This window comes from Branchiostoma belcheri, unplaced genomic scaffold (genome assembly GCF_001625305.1).
Source record: "Branchiostoma belcheri isolate BF01 breed outbred unplaced genomic scaffold, Haploidv18h27 scaffold6, whole genome shotgun sequence".
In the NCBI taxonomy this organism is placed as follows: domain Eukaryota; kingdom Metazoa; phylum Chordata; class Leptocardii; order Amphioxiformes; family Branchiostomatidae; genus Branchiostoma; species Branchiostoma belcheri.
The window spans coordinates 1,352,375-1,368,693 of record NW_017804242.1 but is presented as its reverse complement, the minus strand read 5'-3'; the positions used below and the strand labels follow the sequence as shown (position 1 = coordinate 1,368,693).

At 43.3% G+C, this 16,319-nt stretch overlaps 1 protein-coding gene across 1 annotated transcript in view; it reads right to left on the bottom strand.

Annotated features, from left to right (window-relative positions):
• Positions 1-16,319, bottom strand: part of LOC109482225 — a 31,271-nt gene that overhangs the window by 5,642 nt on the left and 9,310 nt on the right. The window contains 23 exon segments of the mRNA XM_019784918.1: positions 150-316; positions 514-985; positions 1,238-1,480; positions 1,664-1,806; positions 2,263-2,350; positions 3,610-3,705; positions 4,038-4,163; positions 4,458-4,513; positions 4,674-4,811; positions 5,332-5,415; positions 6,264-6,509; positions 6,895-7,161; positions 7,799-7,983; positions 8,310-8,409; positions 8,838-9,254; positions 9,558-9,851; positions 9,988-10,165; positions 10,617-10,894; positions 11,138-11,425; positions 11,972-12,391; positions 13,343-13,741; positions 14,444-14,602; positions 15,321-15,614. Coding sequence (XP_019640477.1) covers positions 150-316; positions 514-985; positions 1,238-1,480; positions 1,664-1,806; positions 2,263-2,350; positions 3,610-3,705; positions 4,038-4,163; positions 4,458-4,513; positions 4,674-4,811; positions 5,332-5,415; positions 6,264-6,509; positions 6,895-7,161; positions 7,799-7,983; positions 8,310-8,409; positions 8,838-9,254; positions 9,558-9,851; positions 9,988-10,165; positions 10,617-10,894; positions 11,138-11,425; positions 11,972-12,391; positions 13,343-13,741; positions 14,444-14,602; positions 15,321-15,614 — 5,138 coding nt within the window.

Sequence of the window (16,319 nt, the reverse complement as noted above, 5' to 3'; positions counted from 1 at the left end):
AGCAGTAAGTGTAGGGTAGCGTAGTACTAATATATAGGAAAGACTGTACTTTTGGCAATTACGTGTTGATTACAAACTAGCACCCTAACCGACGTGAAACCAACGACCACATTGTCACAAAGGACCATGGCCAATAGATCGGATCTTACTCTACATCCGTTCGGTAGCCAGGTCTCTGTGTCCTCCGCCCAGTAACGACAGCTCAGACGCCAAACCTCCAGGCTGTAGAACTGTGCCCCATTTACGTCTGACTTGTCAGCGGGGTCCACAACAAATACGCCGTCTTCGACTACATCTTGGTACACATCCTCCAAATCTAAGGCTAAGCAAACGTGAACACAATCATCACCTGTTATCATCATCATCACCACCACCATCACCATCATCTCGCGCTCTACATTTCTCCTCTTTCTCTTTCTCTCTCTCTCTCTTTATACACACACACACACACACACACACATAAAAATACACTTCATAATATGCAAGTGTTGTTCAAAAGTGGTTTATCCTCACCAGCAACTTCTACTCCGACCGCGTATTTTCCAGTGTGATTCTTTCCCGACACAAAAAACGCGACAGACCGAGGCTCGGGTGAGCCATTGGGAGAAAATGTCGGTTTCCAGTCCTGCCACGGGAAACAGACTTCACAGTTTCTACTATGGGCCAGTCCGCCTCCTCTCCCGAACACGGATATCCTGGAACTCCTGTTCAGGGCGGTAACTTGGACGATGAACGCGTCATCTACGTCTGAAATGTTGAACACGTGCTGCACCACGCTCTCATTTCCCGTGGAATCCACTCCATGAACCAGTCCGCTGGAAGGGCGATCTCCGTTGGTGGCAATGGTGATCAGGATGTCATCTTCTGCGTCCTTGATGTCCCCAATGGACATGGTCGATGGGATCAAGGAGATGTCGTGGACGGCAGAGTTGATGATGTTTGAGTTGTTTCCCCAGGTGAAAGGGTTGGCATGGTAACTGATGAGCTGGAGAGAAAGTAAGAACGCTAGATATGAACACATCAGGAAACAATTTACTTAGTATGGACGTATTTAGTGGCGCTCACATAGAGACATGAGAACAAAGCATTCAAAGTTTCCAGAGAATATAAATAGCATTCCTATACACATTTGAAAAACATATACCTTCACATACTTATCATATAACATTAAGACTTTAAGACTAAGACATTTGACAAGCGTCGAACATGCCCAATGTTATAATAAGGTGCCACATACCTTGGTGTCAATGTACTTGGGCACGAACCCTTTGAACAGTTTTTCAGCAGGAGGAAAGACGACGTTTACGCGTGTGCCGTTCAGCCGATGACCTGCCAGATCCTTTCCACGCATTCTGTGTACCTGCAGGTTGAGTCTGTCGGAGTCTATCCGTACTCCGGGGCCGCCGGGTGTCAGCTGTCTCCTCAGACGGTCCGCCATGTTGTCTAGTACCTCACGACCTCCTCCAACGACGACGCTTTTCTGGCAAATCATATGTTTTTAGCAAAGACGTAGATAATGTACATAATCTTGAACCGCAGTGTCTATTTATTTCATTAAATATTTAGCAATTCAGCTTGAAATATCATAAGACACACAGATTAGAATGATCAACGGGACAATGGAAACGAAAATACCATAACATCTAACATCTAAGAAATCTACCTTTTGGTCACTTTCCCTTTTTTTCTCCCGCTCCTGATCTGCTCGCTCTTCGGGTGACAACAAATCATCATTCCTGGTAGGATCGACGTCAGCCTGGGCAAGTGCATCATAGACGAGGTGCCCAACGGAAAGTAACATCGCATCTAAATCGCAAAACCAAACTTGGTTAGCACATGGTACAAGGATGTATACAGGACTAGCGACAGTGGCTTGTAAGGGCCCGGGCATGTTTGTTGCACGTATGGAAGCAAACTTTGGGTATTCTCTGGATAGTCATGCATACGTGTACAACATGCAGATGTCCCGTTGTCTTGGACTCTTGAGGAGGGTCGATTCTGTTCCAGTCTGCTTGAAAAGTGCTAGGACATGGCAATAACTATATCAAATCCAGTCCAACGTACCGTTAACATGGATTGACCAGACGCTGACCTCTAATGCTCTTTGATTCTTTACTTCAATGGTACAAGTACTTTAAAACGGACTGACCAGATCTGCAGGCCAGTACCAAAATACTCCAGTACAGAACCACCATTTGACACGACTGTGATCAAACCTGCGGCTGAATCAAACCTGCTTCTCAGACCTCGATACCATCTTACCTGTACTGGTGCGCATGATGTTTTGCGTCGTCCCTGATTTGCTCCCAAGTACGTCGTTCAGGTTGTCCAGAACAGTGAGGTAGGAAAGCTTAAGGTGCAATCAGTGAAGAAAGGATATTCATTTATGATAAAGGAAGAACACTTTGCTTCGTGGTAAAACTGCACCAGCTAAACGGTTTTTGCCACATATACTGAAATATGTCTTAAACATTCAAATCTGGCCACTTTCCATCAAACAAACATCCAAACAAACGTAAAAGATAATACCAAAGACATGTAAAGTTTAAGCTACTGATGTATACAGAAAAAACGAACCTGTTCTTCCAATGACTTGTTTCTACACTCTTTGAGGACAGCTTCACATAACTGGGCAAGAACACCAGCAGTGATTGTGGTCTGCAGACGCTCTGATGCAATATTCAGTGTATCCAAGGCTAGCTTGCAGGTCTGGCGCACATAATTATACTCAATAAAGGATACATATTACGTAATTAAGGGTTAATGTCCCGTCCCGAGGTGAATATGGTGTGATAAAGCCTTGTCAGTTGCTATAACCACCGAATAAAGCCACCAAGTGAGCGCAGCGAACGAGGTGGCTTTATGAGGTGGTTATAGCAACTGACAAGGCTTTATCACACCATATTCACCGAGAAAGGGCGGGCCATTAACGCTATTATCATATAGCTTACACGATAGCCTATCCAAACTGATGCAGTGAAGAGTGACACAATGTACAATTTACCCCTTGCACATGCTGAATAGAACATAGAATATTTGTTCCATCTGGAGTCACCTGAGGTCACTGGGGGGTTCATGTTCTATGGCCTTCTATCTGGGTCACAGGCAGGGAACAGGTGTTCTTATGGGAGTCATTGGAACACAACTCAAGTTATTTTTGGATTTTTTAGAAGTAGAGCCGTGTTCTATTGGGTCACCTGAGGTCATATGCGGGTGATTATTCATTTTGTTTAATGTATGGATTGGGATGAATAAATACCCGATTTTGACTCTATTTGTGACATTACGGCGACATAAAGAATGTGGAATGGAGCCTTCTGATTGGTCAACGTCACCCGGCTATATGATAATACAGAATAAATCGGGCAACTGGAACGAGAATGTCTCATTCGCTGATGAAAGATAGTGGATGCTATCTGAAAAGTTTGATGTTTCAGAGGATGTAACTAGTTGCTTGACCTTAATATGACATGTGAATAGACTAAGAACAAGGCAATTTACTTTTCTTCAATTTCTTTCAATTGTAGCTGGAGATGCTCTATGCCATGATTATGTAACTGTGCAAAATACAACGACTAAATACAATCTTAAGCAAAGCTCTATAAACACAAACTGTTCAGAAAACGTTCTGGCCAGGTATCTACTCACGTTATCGCTCAATGTTTTGTCAGTACTGTCAGCGGCAACTGGATGGTCATCCAAATCCTGTGGTACCAAGCGTAAACATCATCAGTGGATTAAAATGGCATGAGCATTGGTTGTTTTTTAAGCGTCCTTGGCGAGGACAACTCTTGAAGTTGTTCTTGAAATTCTCTGATAATGAAAAACACGTATCTAATTGCAGGCATAATAGCACTTCGATCTAACATAAACATACCAGCTTCTGTATACGTACCTGTAACATCATGATCAGCTTCTGTATGTATTTCCTATTAGAATATTACACTGAACGACATGCCTCGCGTAATTTTAGCACATCTATAGCTGCAAGCTACTGATGATGCCCCTAATGTACTTGTGGCCATGTTGTTGCTTACCGGTTGCATTACCGCAGCGAGTGCTTTTACAAGCGCCACAGGATCCGTTGAGGCGATGTCAGTGACATCCACGGCATCAATGGAGGGGATGGCGAGACCCTCGACCATCAGCGGTGGGAAATCCGCCTGAAACGACATGGCGTTTGGTAGAATCTAATACTAAGTGTACACTAGGACTCTGTACCTAATTCCCGTACTGTACCTGTGAAATTATTTAACTACAGATCCGGACATGAAAATTTAGTGTACTGGTACACTAGTGGACACAGTAGCTCAAAATGAATGCTTATTATAGGTTGTTATTGAGAAGTTGCATATTAAATTAGCTAAAAAAAGAAATCTAACTTATTCCAACGCCAAAAAACTAGGAAATTTGGTTTATTCTATTTGACACCTTGAGTATGATAACCCATACATTACCTGTAGCTGTTCGTCGTCGGCCGTGTCGGAAGGACTCAGGTCTTGTTCATGAAGATCTAAAAACAAAGACTCCGTCAGTGAACTTCATTATAACCTTTTCCATCTGGTTACCTCACATATTTCCTCACATTATTTAAGGGCGTGTTACATTAGTTCAATTATACTTAGTATGTCACTTTAGCACATACAACTGACATAGATTAACGGTCAACCCACCGTCACCCTCCTCAGCGGAACTGCTGCTGACGTCAGACTCTTCTTTGGGATTTTCACTTTCCCACGACTCGTAACTCGATGGTGGTACAAAGTCTCCGAACCCGTCGTCACTTTGCACCTCCACATCATCATCGCTCTCTTGGTCTGAGTAGGAACAGGAATTGATGCATTGCCTTGTCAGCAGATTATGAGCCAAAACTACGTACACATGTAGCATTTCGGCCTAATATGTTTTGATTTTATTTGGGCTCACAATTAGCTCATCGATCAACACTTCTATTCCTCCAGTGGTCCTCACACACTAATACATAAAATCACATTAGAGACAGGGGGACTTCAAGATGACAATTATACATAAGATACATAACATACATATATATAACAATAACATACATGTATATAACAGAGAACAGGCCTAGGCATAAAAGAAATCCAACTTCATTGGATAACTGTCCTTCCGTGTTGTGTACGAGTAACATTGCACGACCGAGACATGCGATGCAGGAAGCATTTCTTTTCAACATTTAATTTTAGTTCTGGTAGACTATTGTTGATCGTTTTGTACGCCGGCTGGTCTTTGACTGTAATCATAAGACTAATTATTGTGTCTCAATGCTGTCTCAAACATACCATACAACAGTAGGGAACCTGAGCGTACCTTGCATAAGGTCATCCATTGATGCTGTATCCGACATCAAGCTCTCTGTAGTATGTCTTGCTCGTGTGGATAGCGACGTAGTGACTATAAAAAAGGTAAGTTAAATTATTCTAACGTTAATTATAAAAGGTATAGCATACTTGCCATAAAAAAATGAATGTGAAAGTTCGTTTATTCAAAACCATTCGTTTTAAATGAGCCAAGGTTTCGGTGACCATCTGTCACCTTAAGCAGGGGTATAAAGATATTGCATACTTGCAATAGTTAAGGAAGAGAAAATTATTCTTAGCGAAAGTATGAGGTCGTAAAACACCGTACAAGATAACCTGCCTCGCAAAATGACAGAATTGCTCGCAAAGCAACATCATAAATTTCTCAACATTGTTAATAAGGGAGTTATAGGAACCGCAAACTCACTGGTTGGTTCTGTAGATGACACGCCCGCAGGCGCTGATGTTTGCTGCTCAGTAGCCGATTCTGGGGCTGATGACAAACAAAAAATCGTAACGTGTCTCACTGAATGTTAACATCTATGTTGACATGACGCAATCCGTAGGGCTCTTTTTCCTGAATTCAGAGTAAAGCGTTGCCAAGGCACCCCCTACTATTACTACTACTACTACTACTACAACTACTACTACAACTACTACTACTACTCCTACTGCTACTATTACTACTACTATTACTACTACTACTACTACTACTATTCGAGGTTTGAAACCCGGCAATAGTTTAGAAAGATCGTGTATAGTACATGAATAGGACAACCAATGAACCATGAACGAGGAAGGTCCTAAGTCGTTCAGTGTGATATAGCTAGCTGCCGCCGCGCCGCCTGCCTGTGAAGCTGGTGTGTTACGCCGAAGGGCGGTTATACCAGCTCATGATACTAATACAGATACAGATACCTGTTATCCAGGGGACAGCCACACCCTCACTAACGCCAGCCGGACCGACGGCATAGAGCTTGGCGACATAACCATGAACAGGGATCAGCCCTGTCACATCCGTGCTTGTTAGCGTGTTGCTGAGGGAAATGTTTACAGCTTCCGATGGAGCATCGGCCGGTATGAGCTCCAGCACGTACGCGACAACCTCGCCACCTGGTGCCGCCCACATCAGGGTAGCCGAACGGTCCGTTACGGTTACCACGTGGAAATCACTTGGGGGATCCACAACTGTGATGAGACGGAAAAAACGTTTAACAAAAATTCCTGTAAGAATATTTAGAGTTCTTGAGATTTTCTGATACTTTTGATTGTGAATTTTTAGATGATTCTGTGCATATTCACCGTCACTAGCTCTCAGACTACGGGGAGACCATTTTGACCTCAAATACTATTCGACCTTCTTGTCATTTTGCGATTACACTATTTCCAACCCCACTTCTTTACTCTATTTCCGTAGCCCTTGGGCGACGCTCTACATAAGAGCACGGTAGACCTTCTTCTTCTTCTCTACTCAATCTAATGTATTCAAATAACTGCGGACATAAATTAGTAACGAGTAACTGTCCTAAATCTACGTCTTCTACTTCCCTTGACACACATTTTCGTTACCTACCAGACAGAGTGTATTGCTGGAGACTAGCGGCGCTACCCACAAGTTCTGCAGTAATGGCTGTGACCGTCACGTTGTATTCGACCCCTGGCAGCAGTCCCCGTAAATGCACTTCCGGGCGATGCACGTACAACTGGTCCATTTCCTGGCTGTCCATCCGATGATATGTAACTCGATACCCGATCACTAAAGACGATGTGACGTTCCAGGTCAGGTAAAACCCTTCTTCTGTCACCAGCGAGACCGTCAAGTTTTGAATCTCGTCGTTTCCTGGAATGTACAAACAACGTTTCCTGGAATGTTACAACATCGTTTCCTGGAATGTAACAATATCGTTTCCTGGATTGTTACAACATCGTTTCCTGGAATGTAACAATATCGTTTCCTGGAATGTAACAACATCGTTTCCTGGATTGTTACAACATCGTTTCCTGGAATGTAACAATATCGTTTCCTGGAATGTAACAACATCGTTTCCTGGAATGTAACAACATCGTTTCCTGGAATGTAACAACATCGTTTCCTGGAATGTAACAACATCGTTTCCTGGATTGTTACAACATCGTTTCCTGGAATGTAACAACATTATTTCCTGGAATGTTACAACTTCTTCCAAATGAAAAATTGTCCATTTTGTCAATTGTATATGATTCATCGATTCTGTTCATTCATGCTCCCACTGACGTGCATAAAGCAACATGAATGTAACAGAAAACTGAAGACAGGAAACGAGGGCATTTGGCCTCCAATTTGACCGTCTTGTCAGTCTGCAGTTACACAATTTCCCTCTCATCTTGTGAATCAACTGTATTCAAATGGCTACGGACACACACACACACACACAAGCAAACAAACAACAAGACCACTGATGACAAATCATCCCAACACAGAGGCAATAAGGTCTTACCTCGTAACAGTATCGTCCTTAAGTAAGATAGGTAGATATGGCTTCTTGGCGTCACGAGGTATATCTCCAGCAGGTATGAGACTTCATGTTCAACATCGGTGAAGTTGAAAACAGTCGTGTTCCAAGAAACATCCCAACTGGTTGTCAAACCGTCCCTAAGATTTGTTTGTGCAACTAGCACGTTGCTACGGAAACATATGATGAAAGAGAAACAAATTGACGTTTTTTGTTGTTACGTCAGGGTTCTCAACGAAAAACTCAACGAAATTTTTTTGCTCGATTTTTAATGTTAGATCTAACTGGTATACAAAATGTATAGTTTTTCTCACCATAAAATATGACGTGTTTGACTAATTTTCTTGCTCGATTTTTAATGTTAGATCTAACTGGTATACAAAATTGTTTTTAAATGGCTGATGTCTTCAGTGTATCCTTTCGGGATTTTTTGCGCTGGTTTCTCGTATACGGTATAGTCGTCTAGTACTAGTATATAGTGTGGTTTTGAACCTACCTTAATTCACAGGGGTACCTCTCTGAAACGTTCCATCGAGCCAACGCTGTGCCCGGCTCAACTTCTTCTACCAAGATCTTAGTTACATTTGTTGTCGGGTCTGAAAATGTCATAATTGTTTTATATATGCTAGAAGGAAACGATTTCCAATCAATCAATCAATCAATCAATCAATCAATCAATCAATCAATCAATCAATGTAACACTACGTAATTCAAAATAAGTGAAGGAGTCTGATAAATCGCTCTCTCTGTGATTGAGAATGAAGTGAATGCTAGCAAATGATGTTTGAAACGAACGTATGACTCTACGACTCTTCAATTCAAGGAATTTATCCAGTTCATTTTGTATAACGTAAGATTCTATGTGGATGTCTAATCTCCATCGACACTTCATGAGTAAGCAATGGATAGACACCAATCAAATTCCTGATAACTTATACCACAGATTCTGCAATGAAAATTCTGCAAAGGGAAGTTTGGAAATGGACACAGACTCTGCACGACCAAAACAGCCATGCGGATGTACCTTCTCTGACGTCACACGGAGTGGACATCGTCACCAGCTCAGTCACCTCGTGAAGCGGCAGTTTCCTCAGGACGTTCCGGCCATCGGAGCAGTTCACCAGTTCTACCACGTGCACGCCATCCCTGTTAGCAAAGCAAACTTCTCTCCCCAACACCCTCCAGCTCAGCGCGTCATCAATGACGTCAAACAGTATGGACTCTCTGATTGGTGAGCAGGTAGCTATGGCAACCGTGTTGTTGGGAAGAACTTCAAGGCACTGTGAAGTTTCTCCGTTTCGAAGAGTTCCTTCTGCGGTGTGCAGCCAATGATTTTGAGGACGTTGCGCCAAACAGGGGCCAATCTGTGGTACACTTGTGACGCCGTCCGCATACATACACGAGCACGTCATTCGTGGAGTCCATTTGAAGAGGAAATAAGCTGTGAATAAGATCATAGATTTGCAATGGTAAAAGGCGACATATTCGTGATTGCATCGCATTTACGTAACTCAGATGAATAAGAATTCATGTCATGGTAGACGTTAATTCTCAGCATTCAGCAAAGAACATGTATGATTACGATTAATTTCCATTGTTTATTACAAAAAGAGCAACTTTAAATGATGGCAAAATGTTGTAACTGTGACAAGAAATATTACTGAATGGGATGTTGCATAATTCTGTTGATTGCATTGAAAATTTGTCAAACCGCATCGAGCAAAATAATTGAAAATATGCTAACTTTCGAAATGCCTCTCGAAATATGAGACGCTTGGATCCGTGACCAGTCGTTCAACTCCGTCTTTAGGAGCCGCCCATCCAAACATCTCGCAGTTTTTTGTACCGGCCTTGTATTGGAAAGACTGGCAGAAAAACGCGGGTTCCTCCAAACACTTGATCGCGCAGTCAGCAAGAGACAAATGGCCAAGAGACAAATGACATGCTTCGGCGAGTACCGGCCTTGGTGAGCTCCTGCCGATGTGTTGCCGGAATCGTGCGAGTGCAGGTATCAATTGAAAGTCTGTAACGTAAATATGTACATGTATCTAGCTATAGTGGAAAATTCTTACATGTACATGTACGTAGCTTGCTTATCCTTGGTGTGTGGGGCCTAAAGTCTGTTATGCCAAACAAAGAAACAGACCAAACGTGTTTCAAAGAAAGGGTCTTACCTTCAGGAAAGGCCGTGATGAATTGTGCCTCAATGAAGCCGCTGGTGGAGGCAGCTGTATACGCGCTGAGGACAGTCATCTTCACGGAGTCTGTCTTGGTCGTCTTGAAGACGAACTCGTCGTAGTAAACTTGCGTCACGTCGTACTGGTCACTTCCCTCACGCTTCCTGAGTTTGACCTGCGTCCACATGACAAGTTAAAGTCTAATCTACTCCATTGCAATGTAATTGTTTTCGAAGATACATGTACAAACTATGAACTAACATAGAACATTCATCATCGGCAGCGACAGTCCTCCTGAATTCTGGACAAGCGGGGTCGTGTGGCGTAGCGGCAGAGTGCCCGACTCGGAATCAAAAGGTCCCGGGTTCGAGTCCTGACATGCCACAGATCTTGTGCCCTTGGAAAAGGCACTTTACACGACTTTCCTCACTTCGCTCAGGTGAAAATGAGTATTGTATTGTTCCCTATGTAGGTGGCGGCATTGGTATAAGTTGAAAAAAACTTGAGTGTGCCGTCACCACGTCTAGCGATTACATGTTGGAATGTATAAAAAAATTCTAAACACCATCCTGCCAGGAGAAGAGGGACGGGAGTCTGTAGTACAGGATCTAAGAAAAGGTACTCACGTCTACATAGGACCCGTCACTGAACGTCAGCCTGATTGTCCTACTCTGGCCTGTGATCCACGTAGACTGTGCGATCTTGGCTCGGTTGATGAAGTAGTATCCATCGAACTTCAGCTGAACCCACGAGCCGATCCCCTGCGAACTCAGCCAGCCGAGCTGCCCCGGCCGTGGCGTCAGCTGACCGTCAATGATGCCGCCACAGGTAGCGGCGTTTTGTGACGCGTCCACACACTGCCCGCCACGGGACAGAGCGGCGACGTTTATTCCTCCGATATTTGCTGTGAAGGAACCAGGTGATTCAGACAAATACCACCATTTTAAAAACCAATGCTACGCTACGCTACTACCAGTTTCTTCCACACGTTGTCAAAAAGATTTCACTATAAGAGTGTTTGGGAGCTAGTTGAATTGTGGCACAATGTATGTCTGCCATACTTAGAACTTTTACCAACATGAGTGAAGAAGCTATTGATGGGTTGTGATAATAGTGTATGCTATCCTGTAATGATTACTATCGTTACCTTCATCGGAGACAGGGTAAACCTCGAGTTCGCTGAACTGCAGAAGTCGCGCTTCTCCCAGACGGATCCCCACATACCGACCCCGCAGGCCTCCACACGAGACGGTTAGTTCTGACTGGTTGACGGCGATGCTGTGGTTCTGCCCGCATTGAGGGTTCGCCGACACGTGCCGATGGTCGCCGATGTGGATGAAGAAGGGGTTGAGGTCGACAGAGCCGGGTTTGACCACAGTCACCCTGTCGATGGACCACTGTCGGTCTAAGTCCACATACCACCAGGGATGCACTTCTGGAGAATCAAACGTGGGACATTGACTTTCTTATTAACGTTATTTGGTTGGTCTTACGTCTTTGTATCTATTATTGCACCCATTATTCCAAAGGTTCCATTGATTTTTAAAATATAACCAAGACGTCAAAACAGAACGGTTGTGCCCAGATGGACGGAAATACGACAAGAAAACGAATGTAATTTTGACACGGAAATGATGCCATAACATGTCCGGGGCAAAAGTTACAAAAACCGGAAGAACAAATTTAAAGGACAGCCACCAGGAGGACAAAAGCGACCTTGACCTTCGTCTTCCCAAGACCTCCTTAAGTTATACTGACCACAAATATGTGGAAACTAAAACAGACTAGACACAGCATGTAGATTGTGTATTTATATGCTAATTGTATTTTATTGTGTGGCGCTGTTAAAATAAGTTATAAACTCGGGTGCAGTGTCTCGCTGTTCTTGTTATGTTTTGATGAATAAAAAAAATCTGTACAACAGCTAGCACGCAACAACTCTCAAAATGGGAAACGCAAACGTCGACATTGTGAAACTAACCTGATGGAGACACTTGACAAATAAACTTCCTGTCAGCATTGGTACACGGTCCATCGTTCCATGTGTTCTTTTTGTCGGGCGATCCGTTTTCGGGAACGTACTCGGCACAGTCCTCGTCATAACTGTTGTTGGGTTCTCCTTGGCCCCAAGGTCTGAAGGCCGCGCACAGAGGAACGTTATCGTCCCACATCCAAACTCCCTCCTGGTGGACATCAGTCAGTCCAAAACGGAACCAAGCATTGGTGTCGACGGCATTTTTCAGATCGATGAGGAAGCTGTTGGTTGCAGCGTCGCGGGGCATGGCAAGGGTTCCCCCGTCTAAAGAACACCTACTGACTGCGCCGCTGTAGGTTGTCCTGTTGTTGAAGGCCTTGTAGCACAAGAGACTAGGTTGATGGTAAACGTACCCGTCTGGGCAACCTACTTCAAAACGAATAAGGTTATTATTTCAACTGCATGTACTCGTGCTTGATACACTCTGTAGACAATCATCATTTGATGCAAGATCGAAGCAGTGAATAAGATTTGACGGAAGTTTTAGGCGGAATCGAAGCTTCGACGGAATGATTGCATTTCGACATACATGACATACATTATTACATGATTAATGTTTTCAACGTACTTAATTTTGACATGGAAATTGCAGAGGCATATGGCACCATTTCCGTGTAAAATTATTGACGTAAGTAACTTGGCGTTTTTTGGTATATACGTCACGTTTTGGGGGTTAAAACGCCACGTATCCTGGCCGTGTATGACGTATGACAAAACTCACGGAAACGTTACGTACATATTGTACTGCAATTTCCGTGTCAAAATTACGGGCGCACAACGTCGCTTTTGTAAGTCAATACGTCACGCACGTTTATGAGGGCCTGCAAGGGGGGGTAGTGAATACAAATTACGCAAAATCTTCGCCGCCTATTACGAATTACGTTAAAGTCTCAGAGCTGATTACGACTTTACGATTTGCGGCCAATGTCCTATTACGAATTACGTTGATTTTTGGGGAGGCTGCCTACGAATTACGAAGTCTAAGACAGCCTGATTACGCCTTACGAAAAAAGGCTTGCAGGCCCTCGTTTATGGCATCATTTCCGTGACGAAATAACGAACAAAGTATGGAAAAAGTGTGTTTCATGCGCTGTGTATGGTTTTAGCCGCAGAATACAGTATTAATGGGCTACCCCCCGGAGAACAAAGTAGTAAGGATGAAATTCATGAAGCCTGGTTAGAAATTCTTCTGACGTGGACGCAACCAATAGCAAAGAAAAGCGGTGATAATATCATAAAATGTACAACAATGTACGTAACAACTCTCAAAACTTCCAAAATGGAAAGCGCAAATGTCGATATTTTGATGAAGCTGACCTGAGACTTGACAAATGAACTTCCTGCTGCCCGGGGCACATGGTCCATCGTTCCATCTGTTGAACAACCTTTCGGGTAAGTACTCGACACAGTCCTCGTTACGATAGTTGTCGGGGTTTCCTGGGCCCCAAAATCTGAAGTCGCCCAGAGGAACGTTATCGTCCCACATGAAAACTCCCTCCTGGTGCTGATCAGTCAGTCCAAAACGGAACAAAGCGTTGTTGTGAACGGCATTTTTCAGATCGATGAGGAAGCTGTTGGTTGCAGCGTCGCGGGGCATGGCGAGGGTTCCCCCGTCTAAAGAACACCTACTGACTGCGCCGCTGTAGCTTGTTACGTCGTCGAAGGCCTTGTAGCACCAGAGTGTAGGTAAATGGTAAACGTACCCGTCTGGACAACCTATTTCAGAACGAATAAGGTTATTATCTCAACTGCATGTACTTGTGCTTGATACACTCTGTAGACAATCATCATTTTGATGCAAGATCGAAGCAGTGAATAATATGGATAGATTGACGTAATGATTGCATTTTGACATATGTGACGTATCGATGCCACAAAACATGACGCATAGACCTAAAAACGTAACGTTTTCTACGTAAACGACAGAGCCACATGGACGTTACGTATCCGTGCGTTTTACCATGCGTGCCGGTGGCCAGTGGCAAACGTGGCGAATTGACATAAAATACGTGAAGTATATAACCAAAACGTGACGTTTTTTTCAAGTATGTGATTTTGACATGGATATGATGCCAATAGAGCAACATCCCTCATAGTCTCTGTAACAGTTTAGCCCACTCTGAATTAGCCCAACCCAGCGATTATGAATCTCAACTAGGTCAGCTTTTATGAGTAACGCTGGATCTAAGTTCTACCACTTATGTCCCCACACCGAACGCATGTTTGATTAGACTGACTCAATCTAAATATCTAACCTGGCTGCCATCCTATTTCTAACGGGACTCCTCGCACTCGTTGGATAGAAAAAAATCTTTTTTTTTCGAGCCAACAATTGGACGAAGCCCAGCTACAAATCGGATGGCACCCGGGCTTCTAAATCTTGCTGAAATCTCTACAAATGGAACCAAACACACCGACCTTGACTAGAAGCGTTCGCTGTTTTGACGCACGTGCCGCCGTTCTCGCCGCCGCAGCCGCTCGTGGTTCTGACGCCGTCATTGCCGTGCCACGAGGGACCGTCCACGTCACTTGAGGTCGACTGATGTGTCCTCTTCCCCAGCGCGATGTTTGTTCCAGCTGAGTTGTAACAACAAATAAGTTTATATTAAAACTCAAGTGAGACGGCGGGCGGTATAAACTTCCTGGCACGTCATGACCAATTGCTCATAACGTCATGTGTCCATAGGTTCACGTGATCCAGTTGTTGTTTTATGATTTTCTGAGAAGCACGTACAGTTGAAAATTCCTTGGGATAATGTTTGTGTTTGAAACAAAGTACTGTGTTATTAAACTACGCGCACAATAAATTGCTGCCTGTGCGATGACAACTGCGCTGGACTTCGACTCGAAGATACAAAACCTCCTGACCTGTTTTGTGGAAACAGCTCGGGTGCCCGGGGTACGGATCCCAGCAGCACCCGTGGAGCTCGCACTCGCGAGGTGTGGCGTCATCCCAGGCACATGACTGCCTAGCAACGAGGGGCGTGGCACATCCCAATGCTTAAAATAAAAAACAAGAAATCGGAAATTTCAGAACTCCGGGAAGTGTATGAGTACTTCGTAAATATACTATTTAAAAACATCCGCCGGAAAAATAAACGCCGCGGCACACACAGGTCTATCAAATATATAAATCACGACAGTTACCATCATTCCAGCGCGCACAATCGGCATATCTTACTATAAAACAAACGGAACATGGGTGCAGTGTGAATGATACTTTCAGGAAATCTTTGACATAGTTTTGACCGTTGTTGTACAAAAAGATACATCGACGTGAAAGAAAATCACTTACTTTCTGACATAGGCTGCATACAATACGCGCTAAATGTGATTGAGGAAGGTCGAACACCCCAGCTGATTATTCCTGTGTTTCGAGTAAACGAGTAAACAATGAGTCTATCGAGGATGTATCTGGCAGTCCGGTCGGTCAGCCATGAAACTGGAGTTTCTGACATGCCGGCGTAAAACGCGGCGAGAAGCTCGCTGTATGACGCCATCCTGCTGTGGAACTTTGAACAGTGATGGTGAGCAGCGGGGAAATCAAAGCTGCCTCTATGGTTGAACACTCCCAAAACAGTACCCGGGTCTGGGAATGGAAGCAAAGAACATATATAAATGGGTTATTGCAAATTGACACAAAACTAAAACAACATTACAGCCTAATAATACAATGTAAACTAGAGTTCCCCGATCTCATACCTTCGCCAAATGACTGACAAATTATAGATTAGATTATTCCCCCCTGATTTAAGAAATAGGAACCTAATTTTCATGAATTATATCATTTTATCATAATCTCAACCAAAAGACAGTCTTATATAAACAAACAAGGCATTCTAGTATTTCCTAATAAATTATGCAAATGAGGTCCTGATTTGAATAAATTATGTTTAATGATGTTCACCTCAACTTAACTTTCAAATACCATAAGTATGAAATTACAGGCAGTTATTCATTACATAATTATAAAGTTTTCTCATTAATTATGCAAATTAAGTCATTATTAACATAATCAATATCTGCCTGTGTTTCTCTCGTTGTCAATTACCAATGTCACAAGCTTCAATTGTCTTATTATGGAATGCAGCTGATTTATAGAATTTACCCATAAATTATGCAAATTACATCCGATATTTGCATAATTGTCACATAATTATATTAAACATCACGTAAGCTACCTACATACCAAAAATCACGACGATCCGTCAACCGGTTATTGAGTTATCCTCTTTTGAATAGTTTCAAGAATATATCCCTGCAGTTCCAGAGCAAGCCACTAGGGGGCCCAAAC